The 20747-nt window shown below is 39.5% G+C and overlaps 1 protein-coding gene across 14 annotated transcripts in view; it reads right to left on the bottom strand.

Moving 5' to 3' along the window:
• LRRC8B (leucine rich repeat containing 8 VRAC subunit B) overlaps positions 1-16431 on the bottom strand; it is a 54927-nt gene extending 38496 nt beyond the window's left edge. For 7 of the 14 annotated variants that reach the window (XR_015254860.1, XR_015254861.1, XR_015254856.1 and 4 more), the window contains exons 1-3: positions 10028-13625; positions 6367-6470; positions 2972-5136 (exon numbers count right to left, since the gene is read on the bottom strand). Coding sequence is in view for 6 of the 14 variants with exons in the window: in XM_086717478.1 (XP_086573604.1) it covers positions 2972-5110 (2139 nt within the window). In the remaining 8 variants the exon portion in view is untranslated. Of the gene's footprint in view, positions 1-2971; positions 5137-6366; positions 6471-7588; positions 7608-10027; positions 13627-16412 lie in introns of those variants that run through there. The other 7 variants (XR_015254862.1, XM_086717478.1, XM_086717480.1 and 4 more) reach the window with 7 other exon arrangements.
• Between the last annotated feature and the right edge of the window lie 4316 nt (positions 16432-20747).

Raw genomic sequence — 20747 nt, 5'->3', positions numbered from 1 at the left:
ATCCCTGATTCCCTTTAACAATATTCCTACCAAGTAGTTGACGACCCATATCTGACAGTTTTATTCATAAGAAAACCAGGGCACCTGGGTTGCTCAGTTGGTTAAGCATCTGACTCTTGGTTTCAGGTCAGGTCATGACCTTATGGTTCATGAGACTGAGCCCCTCATTGGACTCTGTGCTGACAGTGCAGAGCCTGCTTGGGATTCCTTCTCTCTCTATTTCTGCTCCTCTCCCACTCATTCTCTCTCTCTCTCTCTGTCTCTCTTAAAATAAATAAATAAACTTAGAAAAAAAGAAGAAAATAAAAGTCATTTCTCCCTTCTCAAAGGTTCAATTTTTGGACAGGATTTCGGGAAACATGAGAAATCTTTTCCTGCTTGTCTTGGTTCAAACACTCATGGTTACTTTCCAGAAGATTTCTTTTCTATTAAGTGTTCCAAATATTTAAAGACCAATATCATGGACTATTCTTTTCCCTTCCCTCCCCAATATTTCCTATTATTAGGCTGTTCCATCAGAGAACTTTTCATCTCTCTGGCTGCTGTCTTCTGAGTGAGTTTCACTTTCTCCATATCCTGATTAAATAAGTCTCTTCAGAGTTCTAAGGACAGTGTCCTTCAACCATTCAAAGGTGTCATGGTCATTGTTATGGCTCTGGGATGCTTAGCAATTGCTGATTATCAGACTTCTTTAAAAAAAAAATTTTTTTTTGAGAGAGAGAGAGAGACAGACAGACAGACAGACAGCATGAGTGGGGAAGGGTCAGAGAGAGAGACACAGAATCTGAAGCAGGCTCCAGGCTCTGAGCTGTCAGCACAGAGCCTGATGCAGAGCTTGAACTCATGAGATCATGACCTGAGCTAAAGTTGGATGCTTACCTGACTGAGCCACCCAGGTGCCCCTGGTTATTAGACTTCTGAGACAACCCAGCCTAAGATATCATTCTACTTTGGCCATAAACTGCCTTCACCATAAGACTTTACATGTCAACCAAGTATCCTCCCTAACTCAAAATAAAATGTGTCTGATACTCACACCTAGTTTTTCTTTCACATATGGTAAAGAAGTCAATAAACTTGGTGTCAAAAGTACCAATGGTCTTAAGGTTTTATTACATTAAACTAGGAAAAAACATTAACCTGCCTATACATTTAAGTAATTCATGGCCAGCTAACAATTTAATCAGCTTCAACTTTCAAAAATTCATGTAGTGATATAACTATACAACAACTAGTGGAACCAGTGCCTTTCAAAATAATTATTAATGATTTTTTGTGATTTAACAATGGAAAAGTATAGCCAAAATATTAATATTAATCTACTGCATAATTAAACAACACTAATGATAAATCTCTAGGCCTGTAGTTTTCAAAGTATGGTCACCACACCAGCAGCATCAGCTTCATCTGGGATTTTGTAGAAATGCAAACTCTTGGACCCTACACACCAAACCTGCTGAATCAGAAACTCTGGGAGTGGGGTCCAGCAATCGGTGTTTTAACAAGCCCTTCAGGTAATTCTGATGAACACTGCTAATCTAGATCAACCCTCAAGGAGTTTTACAGCCTCCTAATCCTTTAAGTCCTTAAGATTTCTCAGGGGCGCCTGGGTGGCTCAGTCAATGGAGCGTCTGACTCCTGGTTTCAGCTCAGGTCATGATCTCACGGTTCGTGAGTTCGAGGGTGCTTGGAATCCTCTCTCTCCCTCTCTCTCTGCCCCTCTCCTTCTCACTCACTCTCTCAGAATAAACTTAAAAAAAAAAAAAAGACATTAAAAAAAAAAAAAGACCTGAAGATTTCTCATTTATTTTAGAATGGGCTCTAGCTTTTTGCATATATGAGTCAAATCAATTTTCTAAAAATTGGCATGAATTTTGCTCTCATTCCTCAACTTTTTGGTGTTTTTCCAATCCATGGTTTTTGAAAATAATGTCTGGTGATTAATATGTTTATTAGCCAACAGCATGCTCGTAGCTATATTTAGCATGAAATGCGAATTACAAAAAGTCTAAGAGATAGTACCTTTTTTGGGTGGGGTAGGAGGAAGTAGTTCCCATTTTCTACTACTGGAAGACCGCTTTCGTCTTTTGGCAGACCTGATTTCTGAAAGATTATTTTTCTTCTTCCCATAGGGGCATTACCATCACTCTCTTGCCCTTTTGGCTAGCATGATTTTTTTTTTTTCTTTTTCTTCCTCCTTCACATTTTAACCTAGGAAACTAGTCATTTGTTTTGTTTTTTCTTGTTTCAGTGAAGTCAAGTTTTCCTTAACTTGGCTTTACTGTTGCAAATTATGGTTCATTTTTAAAGTATGGATGCTGGAAAAAGCTTCTAAGAAGCCCTAGTGTTGCATTATAGAACCAGGCCTTTCATTTGGAATTGTCTTTCTAGACATGCATGTAGATTTCCAGTTTTTCTTACTGCATCACAAAAAAGATTTATGAATAATTCATGATCCCAGTATTTTTAACAAAAAGTTCTTCTCCTGTGACAGATTTGGAAAGCTAAAAACTTTTATGAAGCTTCCTAAATACTTAAGATCTTTCCAGAATGAAAAGTAAGTTCTGTTACAATTAGTTTAAAATACTTCAGCTGTGATGTTTATGTGAAAAATGGGGACAGAGAATAAAGAGAACATTCGTTGAGCATTACTATGTGCTAGGAACTGGTGCTTTAACTAGATAAATATAAATATAAATATAAATATAAATATAAATATAAATATAAATATAAATATAAATATAATTTTTTCTTCTATAAAATCTCCATGACAACTTATCAGTTAGATTAAAAACTGATGCTCAGTGTTTTGGTAATTTGCCCACGGTCACATATCTCGTAAGTGGCAGACGGGCCAGGCTCAGAGGATGCTTAGTATGACTACAAATCCATTTTCTTTACGCGCATTATACGCTACAACAACAGACACTCAAAACACCAGCTAAATGAAGGCAAGAACAGATATACTTACATTGTTGTTGGTCACGGCAAAGTACTGCAAATTACTCAGATACTGGATTTCTTCTGGAATGAAGGTCAGATGGTTATAGCTTAGATCCAAATAATGTAGTTTGGTGCATAGGAAAAGCTGTAGGGGCAGATTCTCAATATTATTATGGTTCAAAGAGAGCTGCTCTAGATTAGATAGTGCCCCAATCTGGGCAGGAATATAAGCAATGTTATTGTGCCACAACTTTAAGCAGGAAAGGTTCTGGAGATGCTGAAAGCTAATAATCTCTTCCACGGTTTTAAGGTTATTTTCTTTTAGGTCTAACTCATGCAAATTGTTCAGACTGAAAATGGAGTGTGGGATGCGTTCCAGGTCACAGCTGATAAGCTCTAGGCTTTTCAGATTGACCATCTTTTTCAAGTTGTTCAACACAACCAGCTTGCTTCCCTCATTATCAAGGGATAACTTCTGCAGAGAAGGCAGGAGGTCTGTAATGACTTGAGGGATCCGGGAGAGGCTGCTCTTCAAGTAGAGGGTCCTCAGGTTTTTTAAGTCCTGAAAGCCCTCCAATTGCATGGTACTCAACTGCTCAGGTAGAACACAGCCTGACAGATAAAGTTCTTTGAGATTCCTCAGGTGAAATACCCAGCGTGGGATCTTCCCCATTTCAGTAAATTTCAGGCGGAGGATTTTTAAATTCTCCTCCAGAAAGCCCAGCGCTGGATGGTCTACCACCAGGGATGAATGGTACACATGAAGCTCCTTGAGGTTGACCAGCTGCGAGACTGTGGAGGGCAGCTTGACCTCCGGGATAAGCTCCAGGCTGAGCACTTCGATTTCTGTCAGCTCAAAGACGTTGTCTGGAAGACCATTTAGCATAAAAAGGTGCAGTTCTACCTTGTCCTGGGAATTTTTCACAAGCTTACTTTTCAGTTTCTCAACCGTCCATTCGTTATTGAGGTTGATCTGTTTTAGTTTGTTCTCACTGACCTCCGAGAGGAATATGGAGAAGCGTTTGGAATAAAGAGGATCATATTGATCGGCCAGATGGAGGATGAAGGCGAAGTCATTCTTGACGTCAGGGATATCGCTGTAGTTGCTTTTCTCTCTCAACGCCTCAAAGGAATATTGCTTCAGAGAACTCCTCAGCATCCACCACAAGCTGTAAGAGGAGGTGAGACCGTAAAGTATAACCAAAATGACATAAAATGAAGCCAGGACCTTAAATATTTCTGCCAAGGAGTAGACACACTGGTAGCGCTTGTATCCTGTAAAAGCCTGCACGTCAATGGAACAGTCGATTTCCAGAGTGATGTAGGTTAGGAAATATGGAACATAAGTTATGATGAGGATGAACAAAATGACTTTCACTATGATCTGCTTCAGATACACTCTATAAATGATGTCCTTCTGCTCCACGTGCATGCGGAACCTTTTCACTTTTTCAAAGATGGCTTTGGCCTGTTCGCCCTCCTTCTTGTCCAGGACGCTAGAAGTTGGGCTTTCTATGCTGGCCGACTCCAAGCCAGGCTGTGGGTAGGGCAATGACTGCTTGCTGGAATCGACGTCGGCTGAACACCCTGAGGACGAAAGCAGAACCTTGGACTTGGAGAGTGTCAGGGGCCTCACCGACTGCTCGGCCACTGTTTCGGACAGGGCACGCGTGGTCCACGGGGAGTCGAAGCACTTGTGAAGGATGGCCACAAAATGCTCGAGCCTGGAGCTGGTACTCGGGTAGTGAAGCCAAAAGTTGCTGCAGGCTGCAAAGATGAGTGTGTGCAAGAGCACCAGGTAGGGGAAAAACTTGGCGAACCAATGGAGCTGTTTCTCGTAACAGACAGCATCGATGTAGGAGTACTGCTGTCGGTGGAGGTCATTCTGGATTCTGAGGGGAAGTGGGAGCGGTGTCCCAGGATCAGAGGATGTGTTTGCGCTGGCTTTCAGGAGGTCCCAAGGCACGGCACAGTGATTGTCAAATTCCACCTTACATGGAAGACAGCACAGAACCCTGCTCTGTGTAAGCTGGAGAGCTCCGGCCAGCACGGCCACCAGCAGCATGATCAGGGTAATGTAATACCAGAAGACGTCCCACCATGGTTTTAGGATGTGATAAGATGACTGGGCGTCTGCTAAACATTTCAGCTCTGTTAGCGTAATCATGACTTTCCCTTGTAGGAGTACGGAAACTGGGAGAGGAAAATAAAAAGAAAAACCACTGAAGGGAGTATCCAAAATAAGCATTTAACTCTAATGCTTGTAGGTACCCAAGTAGGATCTAGCTCAGGGACCAAATCTGGGAGGCAGGGCTGATCAAAGGATATAAATGTCTTCTGGTTTCATTTGAAACCTTAGGCCATCCCAACTGTGCACTATAAAGTCCTTCAGATGAGAGACCATTTGGTGATAGCCAGACTGGATCTATAAAGGTATTTAGGGCAGATTGTGAAGCAACTATCTAGTTTCCTCCTGGATCTTGACTCCATCCCAAGCTATTAAAAACCAGAAGCCATATTTTATGCCTTCCAAATGGTCTGAGTAAGCTCTTTTCCACATCCTGTCCCACACCTGGCGCATCAGTTACAGCCTAAGAGTTGTGTTTCAACCACCATGGGGAACCTCTTTTGAGCAAGCACTGCTTTACGTAGTTATCCCTTAGGATTAGAGGGATCTACCAGTTCTACATTCAAAACAAACTGTGAGTTAATGCATTATCTCCTTTCCCCCCAAGCTCTTGCTTTGTAACTTAAGTTCATGTCCAACTTAGAGTATTTAAAAGCTGATGAACCAACACTAGTGGCTTAACACGGGATAGGGAAGAAAAACTCAGAACATGCTACTATGGGGGGATTCTCACTCGTGGTTAATGTTTTGATGGCAAGTAACTAATAGGATAAATAAGTAAGAGTATACTCTATTACTATATTATTTTTTGCCTCAGAAAAACAAGAGGTAGATTTTCCATTTTCACATTAAAAAGTATTCAGGCAATGTTCCTTACAGAAATGATTTATGTAACGTTCAACCTTATATAAATCAATTGTTTAAAAAATTGCTAATTAGTAAAATCCGGACAACCTATAAAATGGCACAGAGTACGAGAAATAAAAAGGAAACATTTGGGTCTAATAACATATCTAGTAAGAAAAAAGAAGAAAAAAATCACAGCAGCATGGTTTTTTAATGGATAAAGAGAATGAACCAAATTGTCTCTAAGGACACCGCCAGCCTCAAAGTTTATGGCTGAATTTGTCCCCTTAAAGGTCCTGAAAGTTAAATTCATTTAAGACATGAGACTGAAATTGCAAAAGAATATAAACACAAATAGAGATAAGGGTATTCAGACAGCGGTTATTCATTCAACAAAGAACACAAGTCAACATTGACCAAAATAAAGTACTTTAAATATTTACACTTACTGGATGAAAAAAAAAAGGAATCCAATAAGTTGACTGTGCTTCAATCAGGAGGCCGACACCTTTTGAAATTTCTTAGACACACCATCTCTGTGTTTGTCTTCATTCTGTGAGAAAGCACAGATATCTTATAATAGCTGCAGTATTTCAAACAAAATTGGAAACACTGTCTTCAGAGACCCTCTCCATCATAAGACACGATATGGCAAATAGATTTTCATAGATCAGTTTACTTTTCACACTAGAGGACATTTTGGCAAGGTATATATAGACAGGACCCCACCCATATATGAGATCATACTCAGCTCCTGAATTCCTTTAGGTTACAGAGAAGTTTCCACAGAAACTTGGATGTTAATGTATTTTAAAATGCCATATTTACATCACTTAGATGAACACTTAGCTTTTCCAAGCAGCCTACATATGTTAATTTCTCTCATTCAGTCCTCATACACAGTTGGTCTTATTTGCATTTATCAGATGGCCTGTCAAACCATGTAGTTTCTGCATCCTAATTTAAAACCACACATCTCTCCAAATAAGACTCGGTGCTCTTCAAATTTAGCCCGATTTCATTAGATTTCATTAGAAATAGTCACAAGTTAACAACTTTTGAAGACACAGCTCAGAAATTTGCTGAAATTCTCTGAAGTTATATTATTAAATGTAGCTACCCTTTATATTAGCTTTTTTTAACCTTGTAGGTTAATAAAAGCCATTCTTAGCATCTACTTCAAACAATCACTTGCAATAATTTAAATTACATATATATCAATCAGTTTGAAATATGAGGATATTCTAAAACATATAAAAATTTTAATTTGGTATGAAAATTGCCTATGGAACTTCTGAAGAGCTGCTGGGAATGTTTATATAGTTGTCCCAAAGATACAATCCTTTTTGGGTTTATCAAGTACTTGAAACCCAGCTCAGTGTACTAACTCCAAATTGCATTTAAGATATTTTCAGTAATACTCTTGTGATCTCGTCATTTTCAAAGATCAAAAAGTTGGACATGTCTGAAATTTACTTTGGATTTACCAATCCGTGTGCAAAGCCTACTTTATAACTGCCATCCCGTATCAAATTATTTTGCAGGCCAGAAAGCAGAGTTAGTGTGTACGACAATCTAGCTGTGACTAATTCATAATTAGATACGACCAACGGAGTATGAGTTTCTCATTCACAATTCATTTTTAAAAGGCTTACAACATATGATACACACCTGCATTTATGTGCAGCAAGCATGATAAAATATTTGAGGTGTGAAACATTTTACATATTCTTCCATTGCACTGGGTCTATAATATATCCGGAAAGAATATATTACATAATTCCAGAGTGCTTCTCAGCCATCCCGATATTTATGATACAACACAGTTTCCTTTAAATATTGTAAACACATTTTCTACTTTAAACACAGTATTTCTATGAAACAGAGTCACAAACCTCCAACTATAGTACTATTTTAAAACACATATTTTAAAATAATCAATATGAGAAACTACTATAACTAATCCATTAGAGAACCACAACTAACTACAGGTTTACTATATTTATACTAACTTAAATTTATTAGTAAAGAATTTTTTCCTGTTTGCCTTTTTAAGAACTATAAATTTTCCCTCTAATCACCTAACTCAGATTTTCATTGAGGGGTTCCTTGTCAATAAGAGCAAATAAAAATATACTGTTTAAAATCTAATATCTGTCTTTCTACTTTCAAAGCACTTTCATTTACGTTAATTTGTTTCATATAATAAACCATTAGATATATTATTAGTCTTCACATTTTAAAACATGGAAATAAAGCAGGCCCAGAGGAGTTATCCTGTCCAAAGCGACAAAACTGGCAAGAAATAGTTCCAGTTAGAATGGAGGTCTTCAGACTCAAATCTCAAGCCTCGTCCACACTGGAAACAAGATCACATTGTCATTAAATCCAATTAACTGTGCCACTCAGTTCTCTCAAAGATTAAAGAAATAGCTAAATATTTATCTCTTTTCCCCAATTGCAGTGGACTAAATATTTTGTCCCCCTAAAATACATATTTTGAAATCCTAACCCCCAAAGTGATAGTATTAGGAGGTGAAGCCTTAGGTCATGAGGGTGGGATTAGTGCCTTTATAAAATGGACCCCACAGGGCTCTCTTGCCCCTTCCACCATTTGAGGACACAGCAAGAAGGTGGCACCTATTAACTAGGAAGTAAGATCTCATTAGAATCTGCCAGTGCCTAGGTGCACCTGGATGCACCATTGGTTAAACGGCCAACTTCAGCTCAGGTCATGATCTCACAGTCTGTGGGTTCAAGCCCTGCATCGGGCTCTGTGCTGACAGCTCAGAGCCTGGAGCTGCTCTGGATTCTGTCTCCCTTTCTCTCTGCCCCTCCCTCCCTCATGCTCTGTCTCTCTCTCTCTCAAAAATGAATAAACATTACAAAAATTAAAAAAAAAAAAACAAACAAACCAACATCTGCCTGAGCAGTGCCTTGATCTTGAACTTCCCAGTCTCTAGGAACTGAAAAATAAATATGTCTGCTGTTTAGGTCACCCAGTCCATGGTAATTTGTTATAGCAGCCCAAACAGACTAAGACATCAATTTACCCCAACAATTGCATTGTAACTTGGTTCTATTTTAGTCTTTTGAAAAACAAAAGATGTAAATGTACAGTTTCCTGCAATGTCCCCTATAACATAATATATAATCTACTTTCTCAGCTGAACTTTTTCTACCAAACATTTTCCACTGAACTAAGATTCAATGTATAAATAGATAGCATCCAAATCTAATGATGCATGAAAAGTCTCAAGCATTCCTATATATTAAATGATGTTAACTTTTTCTAACGGAAGTTTTTAACTCGAGAGCTAGAGCATAGCTGTCCTTTGTCATTACAAAATTTAATTCTGTTTGTGTGTCTAGGAAATTTTTTCCAGACCATATTTTTGCAAACAATGAGGATTCAATCTAAATCAGATCTCTATTTCTAATATACAAATGCACTAAATCAGTTCAAAGACACAATGTTAAGAGTAAAGGATTTTGTGGTCCTAATCCCATTCCTTTAGCTTTTAAACCTCATTAAGAAATCATAAAAGCTTTTCAAAGCACATGAATTCATTTGACAATCTCACCCCAAAGTCTCTAGGATTGAAACAAAAACACTCAAGTTAGGCATCTTGTCTTCCCACTAGTCCTTATTTTACTTTGAAAGCTTTTCCAAAATAACCAGTGAAAAAATAAACAAATGATGATCAGATGGTATTTAGAGTCATTCTATGCAGAGAACTGGACACTACTTCAAAGATCTCTGTCTCTGACCCCAGGCAGGATATAACCAAACAATTCAAAATGGGGTTTCTCTCTGCTCTAACTGCAAATTGATTTAGAGATTGCCTTATATCCCTTCAAAATGTTTAGTACTACTTCTCAACAAGAGGTTTCTTGGGTCTAACGTATATCCAACTGAAATTTAAATTCACCTCTTGGAGCTCTCTCCTCTGGGAAATAGTGTGTCAGTACCCCCGATAATTTGTTCCATTTCTTCAGACTAAATAACCCCTTGAACCGTTCTTCAGAGATCTGATGATTGTTCAGCATTTCTCAAGTACTTAAATGATCACTACCAAGACACATGATATGCCAGCTTATGTCCCTTACCAGTTGCTTCAGATCTTGTCAGTGGAGTAATTTTCAAGTGACAAACACCCTTTCCAAATTTAGTTGTAGTTTTGAGACTTCCTAGAAGGAATTAAGATTTACATAGTAAAGTGTATCTTCAACATTAATGCTCATAAAAATCATTGGAGAGCGTATTAAATCGCAGAGTGGTAGGTCCCACCCTCAGAGTTTCTGATTCATTAGGTCTGACGTAGTCCTCAAGAATGTGTCTAACAAATTTCTAGTTAATGTCGATGCTTCCAGTAGGTAGAGTAACCATTTTTTGAGAATCTAAGACAGTGGTTTTCAGTTTTGGCTTCACATTAGAACAACCTGGAGCAGTTTAAAAAACCTCAAATCCAGGGACACTTGGGTGGCTCAGTCGGTTGAGCATCTGACTCCTGATTTCAGCTCAGGTCATGATCCCAGGGTGGTGGGATTGAGTCCTGGCGGGAGGTGGGGGGTGGGGGGAGTCCATTCTGAGTGTGAAGCTGGCTTGAGGTTCTGTCTCTGTCTTTCTCCCTCTGCCCTTCTCCCCCACTTGTGTGCACTCTCTCTGTAAAACAAAAACAAAAACTCAAATCCAAGCCCTTCTCCTATGATTGGTCAAGCAATTCAACTGGTCTAGCTGAGATCAGTACTTTTTGTTTGTTTGTTTTCTCCAAATTTCCCCAGGAGGAGAAAGCTCACCAGACAGACTGACAATGAAATACCTGGGGAAAGTACTGTCCTTTTAACCCTTCCTGGAAGTTTCACTAGGTATCTAGAGTGCCTCCCCCTCTCTGCAGACTATGAGTAACAGCTACCAGCAACTCCACAAACTCTTCAGAGACCTGAGACCCCAGGTGTGCGAAGCAGTAGGTCAGAGAGTCATTGAGCTATAGAGATTTGCAGGGTGGATTTGAAGAGGAATCAGAAACAACAGAACCCAGCCAAAAGGTATTTAAATTGCGTAGGCTGGAAGCAATGAGGGAAAATTTTGCAATGCACTGGAAAGAAAGCAATGAATGAAATTGCCACTGTAAATGAAAATTCAACACCATTTAGCAACATCAAACAGAGGGGTCCATGGAGAAGCAGGAGTCAAATGGATTCACATTTTGAGTCTATGGTATTACAGTATCCTCCACAGTTTCTAGCATGTGGTGTATGACAAATATTTGTACAATAAAAAATTGAACATATCAGAAGGCAGGAAATAATATGGTCAGATGTTAGGCAGGGTATATCTAAGGTAATTGGGCATTTCCTGAGAGAGACTAGAACACAGCCACATGTAGACAGGAAGGATTTGGGCTAACTCTTCTGCATATTCTAAAGCCTAACAGCTTAAAAAAACAATAGTGTTTTATTTCTCATGATTCTGTGGGTGGTTCTTTCACTTCATGGTACTGGCTGGCACAAAGTGGCTGGAAGGTCCAGAATGTTCTCATTCATCAGGCGGGGTAGCTGGAGCTGCCTGCTGGCTGGCACTTTCAGTGAGACTCCTCATGGCTGTTTCAGGGTCCTCACATAGACGGTGGTTGGGTTCCAAGATGGTGCATCCCAAGCACGAAGGTGAAAAATTGCAGTTCTTTTATGGCCTGGCTCTCAAAGCTACGGTGTCACATCCACTCCACTCTATCAGCCAAAGGAGCCATAGATCCAGCCCAGATTCCAGGGAATGGGAAACGTCACTTCTCAATGGGAGGGGTGGCAAAGGATGGGCAGCTCTGCTTAACCTTCCCTGGTCTCTCTGCCCACAAACGTTGTGAAGTCCTCCTACATGCAAAGCACACTCACTCTCTTCCAAGCCCCTAAAAATTTCGTCCAACTCTGGTATCGAGTTCAGGCTTGAAGTCCAGGATCTTGTCGTCTAAATTAAGTAGAGGAGGCTGTGGGACAACATTCTTAAGGTCCTTGGAAGCCCTGTTATCTAGTTAAGAAGCCCCAGGAGGCACAGACTTACATCTTTTAGAAGTCATAATATAGGGTCTTGCCGCTATGCCCTTGCTTTCATTTGTACCTTGAGATTAAGTTTTATTGGCAGTATTGCTCTGGATCTGTTCTTTCCACCTGAGGCCATTTCTTACTTTGAGTACCTTTTCACTGAGTCGAGAAGCAGGGAATGAGAAACAGTTTTATTTACAACCCTAGAAAATTCTGGATTGGAAACACATCCTCTAAAGTCTACTTAAAATCTGAACAGTTTCTTCTTTAATTCATCTCTCTTTTGCAATACTTTGGTCATGAGTGGTTAAAAAAGTCATTTGACGCTTCCAACATTCTGCTAGAAAATCCCCTAAGCTGGATATACAAATCCATTGGGTTCATTTTCCATCTTCCGTGTTATTGGAGATACAAGTCTTGTCGGTTTTCCTGTCAGTATGAAACAAGGGTACTGTTTTATATCCTCAAAAAGCAATTTCTTCATCGCCCTACCAGCTACCATTAATAGTTGTCTTACTTCCCTTCAGACCTTCACTGTCACCTGGTCTCAAAGCCAATGCCAGATGTTTTGTCACGGCAGCACCTCACTTCTGGGTATAAATTTTTGTTTCAGTTCTTTACTGCTATGCCAAAAAAAAAAAAAAAAAATCCGAAACTTCGTGGCTAAAACAACCATTTATCATTTCTCATGATTCTGTGGGATGATGAAGCAGTTCTTCTGTTTCACATGGTGTTGACTGGAATGCTGGGAGGGCTGTAAGTTCTAAAACGCCTCAGTCACAGGACTGGCATTTGGGTTGTCTGCTGGTCTACAGCTCAGCTTAGGCTAATGACCAGAGGCCCGGCCACTACTCCATATGGCTGTTTAGGCTGCCCCACAGCAAGGCAGCTAAGTTCTAAGGAACACTGCAAGCACACAATAGCAGAAGCTACACACTTCCTTAAATTCCAGCCTTAGAAATAACTCCACACCATCTCTGCCATGTTTGAGTGCTCAAAAAGGGTAACAGGGCCAGCCCAGATTTTTAAAGGGAAGGGTAACAGACCCCAACTGGATCATTTACAGACATCTTTAATTCACCATAGGGACTCAAGAATATTTAAGTAGTAGATACGCCATAGAAGTGAATTAACTCTTTGAGAGAAAGAACTGAGTGAATGAAGAACAAAATCTCTTTCCTAGATAATAAATCCAATGAGGAAGAACTCTCAGACCAAGAGGAACAAAGGGGGAGAAAGAAGCAGGGTCAGTGAGATAAAAGAGAAACGCGGTGTTTCTGGAGCACAGAAATTCAAGGAAAGAGTCTGACATCATGGTTGATAACACAGAGAAACCAAAGGAAAAATGTGCTGCGTAACTAGCGTTCTGCAGCTTCTTACCAAAAGCTGTACAGTGGCAATGAGTCTCTGAAACAATCGTAAATAATATTCTAAATCCTAGGAAAATTAATTATCTGAAGCCCCAGAAGACACTTGCTGAATATGACAACACCATGGTAATAACTCTAGAACTCCTTATTAAATCTGAGTTGTTCTGAACTTAAAAAACAAGTAACAATAACAATAAATAATAACAACAATAAATAAAAAACAGTAACTCTAGAACTCCTTATTAAATCTGAGTTGTTCTGAACTTAAAAAAGTAAAACGTGGCTTTACTTTTCCTTGTTTCTAACAGTTACAGAACACATGATTTATTTAACGTAGATGGCGACTGTCCTTTTAGGAAAAGACATCTCAATTCTTTGATGAGTTCAGTAAGCTACCAAATTCTCTAGAATCCATTTAAAATGAAAGAAGTTGCAGTCACATTATAATATTAACACTAGCACATAAGCCACCAGTGGCTACATAATTCTTAGGATGTGTAAACAGAAGGCCACCTCAGACCTTTCTCCACCATCTTCATTGTTAATAAAAATGTCTTCTTGCCTCCCCCTCCCACCACCCACAGTAAACATGCAGTTTGGCTCTTGTGAATCTACATGCTCTCCTTTTGAATGTCTGGCTGATAGCTGAGATCACCATTACAATTGCTTTTCCACTGGTTACTTACTTTCACAAGAGCTGAGTCACATGGGCTATTTAATCCAGGAGGAAACCATGGAGATCAGAGTGCAACTCTTTACAAGAAAGAAACCTAAAGTTTAGAGGTGTTTAAATTGCTTCTCCAGGGCATGGAATTATGGTCACATTTCCTAATTTCAAAAGAGCTGGGAGGTTGAGAGCATTGATTCTGGCCACCTGTCCTAATTAATAATAGGCTCTTCCGGGGCGCCTGGGTGGCGCAGTCGGTTAAGCGTCCGATTTCAGGCAGGTCACGATCTCGCGGTCCGTGAGTTCGAGCCTCGCGTCAGGCTCTGGGCTGATGGCTCGGAGCCTGGAGCCTGTTTCCGATTCTGTGTCTCCCTCTCTCTCTGCCCCTCCCCCGTTCATGCTCTGTCTCTCTCTGTCCCAAAAATAAATAAACGTTGAAAAAAAAAATTTAAATAATAGGCTCTGCCTAACAAAATAAACAGGGTTTCATAACATGAATTTGCAAATGGAGTCCAGAATATTTCTTTGTTATATATATATTTTTAACTATAAATCAAAATGATTTTTTTTTTTTTTTTTTTTTTTTTTTTTTGCTTTGGGACAAACCAGTGTGCTCTAGAAAAGCTAAAAATATGATTAAGCCACTAGTCTTAACCCTTTCTCTAAACTTAACATTTATATGCACTCAGTTATGGAGGCTAGGACTACAAAAGCATACCGAGAAAATATGAGACCTTGTTTCTGCTTTCATGGGATTTACAGTCCTGTTGTGGACAGAAGACACGCATAGTTGAAAGTCAGCACCACCATGTCATGCTGTCACCAGTATCAAATGGGTGGGATGACGGCTAAACCTAGTACGTACTACATCTGATTCTATATAAAGAAAATACCCAAAGAGAATGGGTGAAATATCTTAACAGCAGCATTTCTCAAAGAGAGGTCAGGATTTTAGTCTGTAGAATGCCTATTATGTGCCCAGGGGAGTTCAGAGGGTTCAGGAAATATAGATATGCAAGACAGAAAGATCCCTGCTCTCAGAGACCTTACTGAGGAAAAAGGGAAGAGAGGCAACCAAACAGACAACCATAATAAAATCAGAAATGCCATGAAGAATATAGAACTCCTTTATTTATTTTTAAAGCATTTTTAAATGTTTGTTTATTTTTGAGAGAGAGAGAGAGAGAGAGAGACAGAGGATATGAAGGGGGCTCTGCGCTGACAGCAGTGAACCCGAGCCCGATGTGGGGCTCAAACTCATGAACAGTGAGATTGTGACCTGAGGGTCATGACGTTGGACGCTCAACTGACTGAGCTGCCCAGGTGCTCCTAGAGCTCCTTTAGAGTGGGCAGACAGGGAAGGCCTCTTTAGACCTGAATGGAGCCAGCCATGCAATGATATTGGGGAAGACCATTCCAAGTAAAAGGAGGAAGAAGCTTATGAATGGGTGATCAGAAAGGAGGCCCCAGGCTGGAATGTCAGGAACCTGGGGAAAGCAGAGGAGTGAGAGGGCCTGCAGACAATACACAGAGTTTGGATAAGAAACAGCCCAGGAGTGATGGGAAAGACACTGAAGAGCCTTAAGGAGAGAAGTAGCTGATCTCATGTTAGCTTTTAAAAACTCACAGTCAACTCAGCAGATCAGCAGGGCTATGTGGATATACTGAAGACATCAAAGGATCTATACCTTCATCTATAAAAAGAAGGGTGTTCACAATACATTAGAGGACAGAGGCACTGTCCTCACCACTCCTTAACCTAGATTATATATGTTCAGAGCTGGGCGATACACTTTTCAAGATATCTGTCATATTCACAATACTAGAGAGTCATGCTACTTAATACAGTGTACAAATTCATTGGTCATTACGTCAAAGTCAAAAGCTCTGCCACAGAACTAATTTAAGATTAATTTGCCACAATTATAAAAGATAAGTGATGTTTCTAGGAAGCAACAGAGAATAGGACTTTTTTATTTTTGACTTACGTAATTTGGGAAAGCATGGCTATCGTTTACTTATGGAAACATGGCAAATTGATTCCATGCATAAAAAACACTACCTTGAACAAAACCCATAAAACTATAGACATGGAGTTACAGAGTCTAAGCCTGTCATTGACATTAAATTTCTCAGCTCTTTAAGGTTTAAAAAAATGACAAATATCAAACATACACACATATATTTTGCAACATACAAGACCAACGAAGGATAGCAAGATGACATTTTACCAAAATGTACAGAGATTTAATTGTCTGTTTATTAACTGGCTGAAAAACCTAAAAAAGATTTTATTCAAAATGTCAGTCGAAATAACAATCTCTTTTTACATACTAAGTAGTCAGTATTTGCCCCAAGCTACCAATGTTAAGAGTAATTATCTTTACCATGTGTTCACAATTCAGAATGTTAGTCTTACCCTATGAATGGTGGTCAACTGGAAACTCTGCAATTAGTTTCTATTTGAAAAATTCCTAAAGAGAAATCATAAACATATTGTTACATTTTACCCATCAGACTGCAAGACAAGTTATCCGCTCATGCAGCTCTAAGATTTCCAACATCTATAATAACTTTATGAAACATACAAAAAGTAACTAAAAAAGTGAGCGTTGTTAAAGAGATCACCTTCTGATCTCTTGCAAAGGTTATCGACTAATACCCAGGGAGTGACGCAGGGACTAGCACAAGTTACAATTTAATGTCATCACCACAGCAATTTACAAGGCATAAAATATGAACATTAAATGTTTACTTGAGAATGAGATAAGCATTATATCTCAGGTACCACTCACTTTATAAATAATAGAAAAATCCCATTGAAAAAACCCATTGAAAATATCCATGTTTCTTATAGAAAAAAGAGGAAACATGGTGGGGTGGGGGGAGCCAATATTTGGGATAGTTTCTCTCTCCAGTTTTTGTTGCCACTGTTTTTGTTTTGTTGTTGTTGTTTGCTGGCCTGCTAGTTTTACACAAACTATGCCATTGTAAAATTCAATGGCACAACATTTTTGCCTATTATTTATCATAGGCTTTCTCAGTGTTGTCACAGTTTCTCTAAACAGCATTTTAAAAAAAGATTTTATTTTGAAGTTGTCTCTATTCTCAATGTGGGGCTTGATCTCACAACCCCAAGATCAAGAGTCACATGCTCTTACCGAATGAGCCAGCCAGGCATGTCCCTGAACATCATTTTTGTTTTTGTTTTTATAATAAAGTTTATTTATTTATAAATTTTTAAGCTTATTCATTTATTTTGAGAGAGAAAGTGTGAGTGGAGGGGGTGGGAGGGAGGGAGAGGGAGAGAGAGAGAGAGAGAGAGAGAGAGAGAGAGAATCCCAAGCAGGCTGCACAGAGCCTGATGCAGGGCTTAAACCCATGAACCGTGAGATCATTCATGACCTGAGCTGAAGTCAGACACCCAACAGACTGAGCCATGCAGGTGGCCCCTATTTATTTTGAGAGACAGACAGCATTCAGGGGAGTAGCAGAGAGAGAGAGGTCTGTGGTGACAGAGAGACTCAATCTTAATCTCACGAACCTTGAGATCATGACCTGAGCCAAAATCAAGAGTCAGACACTTAACTGACTGAACCACCCAAGGAGCCCAACATCATTTTTCTTAGGAGTGTAATAGTACATATGTATGTCATAGTTAAAAAAAATATTTCCTTACTGAATCTTGGATTTTCCCTTTTTCCCCCTTTACTAATAATACTGCAAATATCCCTGTACTCTGTTCATATGATTTCCTTTGCATAGATCTCTAAAAGTGAGAGTAATGAGCCAGAGGGCATAAACATTTGAAGGCCTCTGATATATAACAACCAATTGTTTCTCAAGAAATACACTGATTTTCTTTTCTATAAACAATATATGAGTAGCACCCTCACCAGATGTGGTCATCATCATTAAAAAAAACAAAAACAAAAAAACCCCAAAACACAAAACTATGCTAATTCCATTCTAAGTTATTTTATTGTTTCTTTATTTTGCATTTCTTTGATGCAGTGGAGGTGAACGCTTTTCAACATGTTTTATTAACAAATTTCATTAACATTTATTTACCTACACCAGAGGAGTATTTTGCTGAGAAGACGGAAATGTAACGACAGCTCTTACAATGACAGCTTGTCATCTCCGAGTGAAGTGACTGCTGCCAAGTAAAAAAAAACAACAGAATGTAGCTCGGTTTCTGTACCGAGGCTAAAACCAAATCACTCAAACTAATTTTAGAAACTACAGCAAAAGTTATCGCCTTTCTTCCTCCTCAGCCCCAAACAAAAGCACCAGTTAGAAAAATGAAATGTGAAAATACTAAATGACAATGCTTGTTCTAACAGAATAAATAGTCCACATTAGGCAGCTTAAAAACAGGCAGAACTCTGATTGCCGGAGTAATGCTGACCGACCTGTGCTGACATGGGCTGTGGGGTCAGTGGCTCCTCCAGCTTGCGAGGCTAATGGGTTTTATAAAACTGGCATCACCTACCCCCCCCCCCCCAAAAACATTTTCTCTCCCCAGTGGCAGGACACAAGACGTGTTCACTTTCACTTACAAAGTCAATTCCAAAATAATCTCAAAACACGTATTCTGGAAGATTAGGAGAGGACACACAACACTAAGAATTGCCTTTCTCAAATAAGAGCTCCCTCTGGGAGGTTCCTAGTGAGGGACATATAAGGGAATACCCGCCCCTCCCCCCCAAGGACTGGGGATTAAAGAACAATAGGGGACAATCAACTATGACAGAAAAACAGGAGGCCCCCAGCCTTTTACTTTGAAAGCAGAGAAGTCTGGATGCTCTGATTTCCTTCTGGTCAGTAGAGATAGGGGAGACTGACAAAATGAACTCCTTTGTAGTTAAGCAAAGAACAGTTATAAAACTTTGCGATCTGAAAATTGGCTTTCCATTTGGGCAAATTTGTGTTTTAGATGGCTAAATAAAATCTTTCCCTTTAAGGTTTAGCAAGAAGTCAAAAATCTCTGCATAGTAACCCGATCTCATTTTGTAAGTCAGATATGGCAAGAGTCACTGCAATATCACACTTATTCATCCTGCCTTGGGCAATTCCGTAAGTTTAAGGCTTTAGGTTATATAATAGCCTATTTCATCAGTTTGAAAAGTTCAAACTATGAATACCAGATGTACTTAAAAGAGGGACATTTCCTTTCACCATCTGTCCTATCCTGATCACCTCCATGAATCACTTCCATGAGCCACCTTGACCTCCATCTGTGTTCCTATGACACTAACAGTTCTCTCCCACTGTTTTATCGTATACAATAAGCTATTGCCTCAAGTTCCTTGAGTGCTGGGACAGCATCTTATTATCTACATCTCCAGGACTGCTCTCGGTATCTCTTTCCAGTGCTAGATTAAAAGCCTGCATGTTACGGCAGCTTGCATGTACAGATTCATCAGCAGGGTGTTGAAAACATCTCTGGAAACTTAACTAGATTAAATAAGAATAGTATCCACCAGAACTTTTCTCAGGGATTGTACAGAGTGTGGTTGCAAGGAAAAAGAAGGGGTCTGCTATTTTACTTCTGGTCAGTTGAGATGCTAGGAACTTGAGGGGTTCTTTGGCTACCCTTTCCCTCTCACACAGGGCTTGGCTTTTCCTCTTAAAAAATGTTGTGAATAAATATATAAAGAATAACAGTCTGAAGTGGCATCAAATCATTAGCCTGCCCAGGGTAACAAATTATTAGCTTATCTCTTGTTCCCCCATGTTTCAGTCTTGCCTCTATTCCCACCATAAATATTTAGTATATAATTACTGAGTGAACAAATAATACTAGGTCAGGTCTTACCACCCAGTTAGGAACCAAGTACAGAGGAAGAGGCCCAGCTCTGTGAATGGTCCGTGAACCCAACCACACACATGATGAGTCTCAAAGGGTGAGAAAGCAAAGCAGAGGGAGGGGACAGAACCTCTGGCATTTCCATCACCCCATGATACATCCAGAGATTCAGAAGCAGAGGTTAAGCCTTCACTCTTCAGGAAGAAAGGAAAAAAATTTACACCTGCCAATTTCACCACCAAACATGACATCTCACAAACCTGAACGGAGAACCGCTGTCAATTTACCATGACTGGCTGCATTATAATGATGGTGAGTCATTTTGAATCAGTGATGGGTCACTGGATAAATGCCACAGCACTCCTAAATGGCTTTAATATCTTATCAAGTTATGATTTCACAATTCTTTTGTACAAATGAAAAGTACAATGCAACAGGAATAATACCAAGACCAGTGGAAGTATCGAGTTTTCACCCCAACAAGGATGGTGTGTATCATGCTGTTTTGTGCCTACCTGCCCTTCCCACCCATCCCCAAGACCATAGGCCCTGGGAAGGCAAGAATATTTCTCATCTCCTCAGGGTCTGCCAGATCTTAGATGCTCTGTAAGTATTGTAATTCCACAATTCCTGTGAGCTATGACCAAGCTCAAAATACTGTATGTCTTTTGGATGGTTTCAGTCTCATAAAATTGGTAACTTCTCATAGGGATCACTGTAAAGAATGTTACATCCATTACCACATATTCTTAACCCAATGATAAATATCAATTGCCATGCACTGCAAATCACCCTGGTATTTAGATCAAATTCACTTCTGACCCTAAAATTAATCCTAAAAGGGTTAATGTTCACCAAGTACTAAATGACCGTTAAACACAAAAGATGTTTAAAATGAATGCTGCTATCCACTCTCCCCCCACTCAGAAAAGTACTCAAAAC

This window comes from Puma concolor, chromosome C1, assembly GCF_028749965.1.
Source record: "Puma concolor isolate L17-30 chromosome C1, mPumCon1.1.hap2, whole genome shotgun sequence".
NCBI lineage: Eukaryota > Metazoa > Chordata > Mammalia > Carnivora > Felidae > Puma > Puma concolor.
This window is presented reverse-complemented; position numbering and strand designations above follow the sequence as displayed.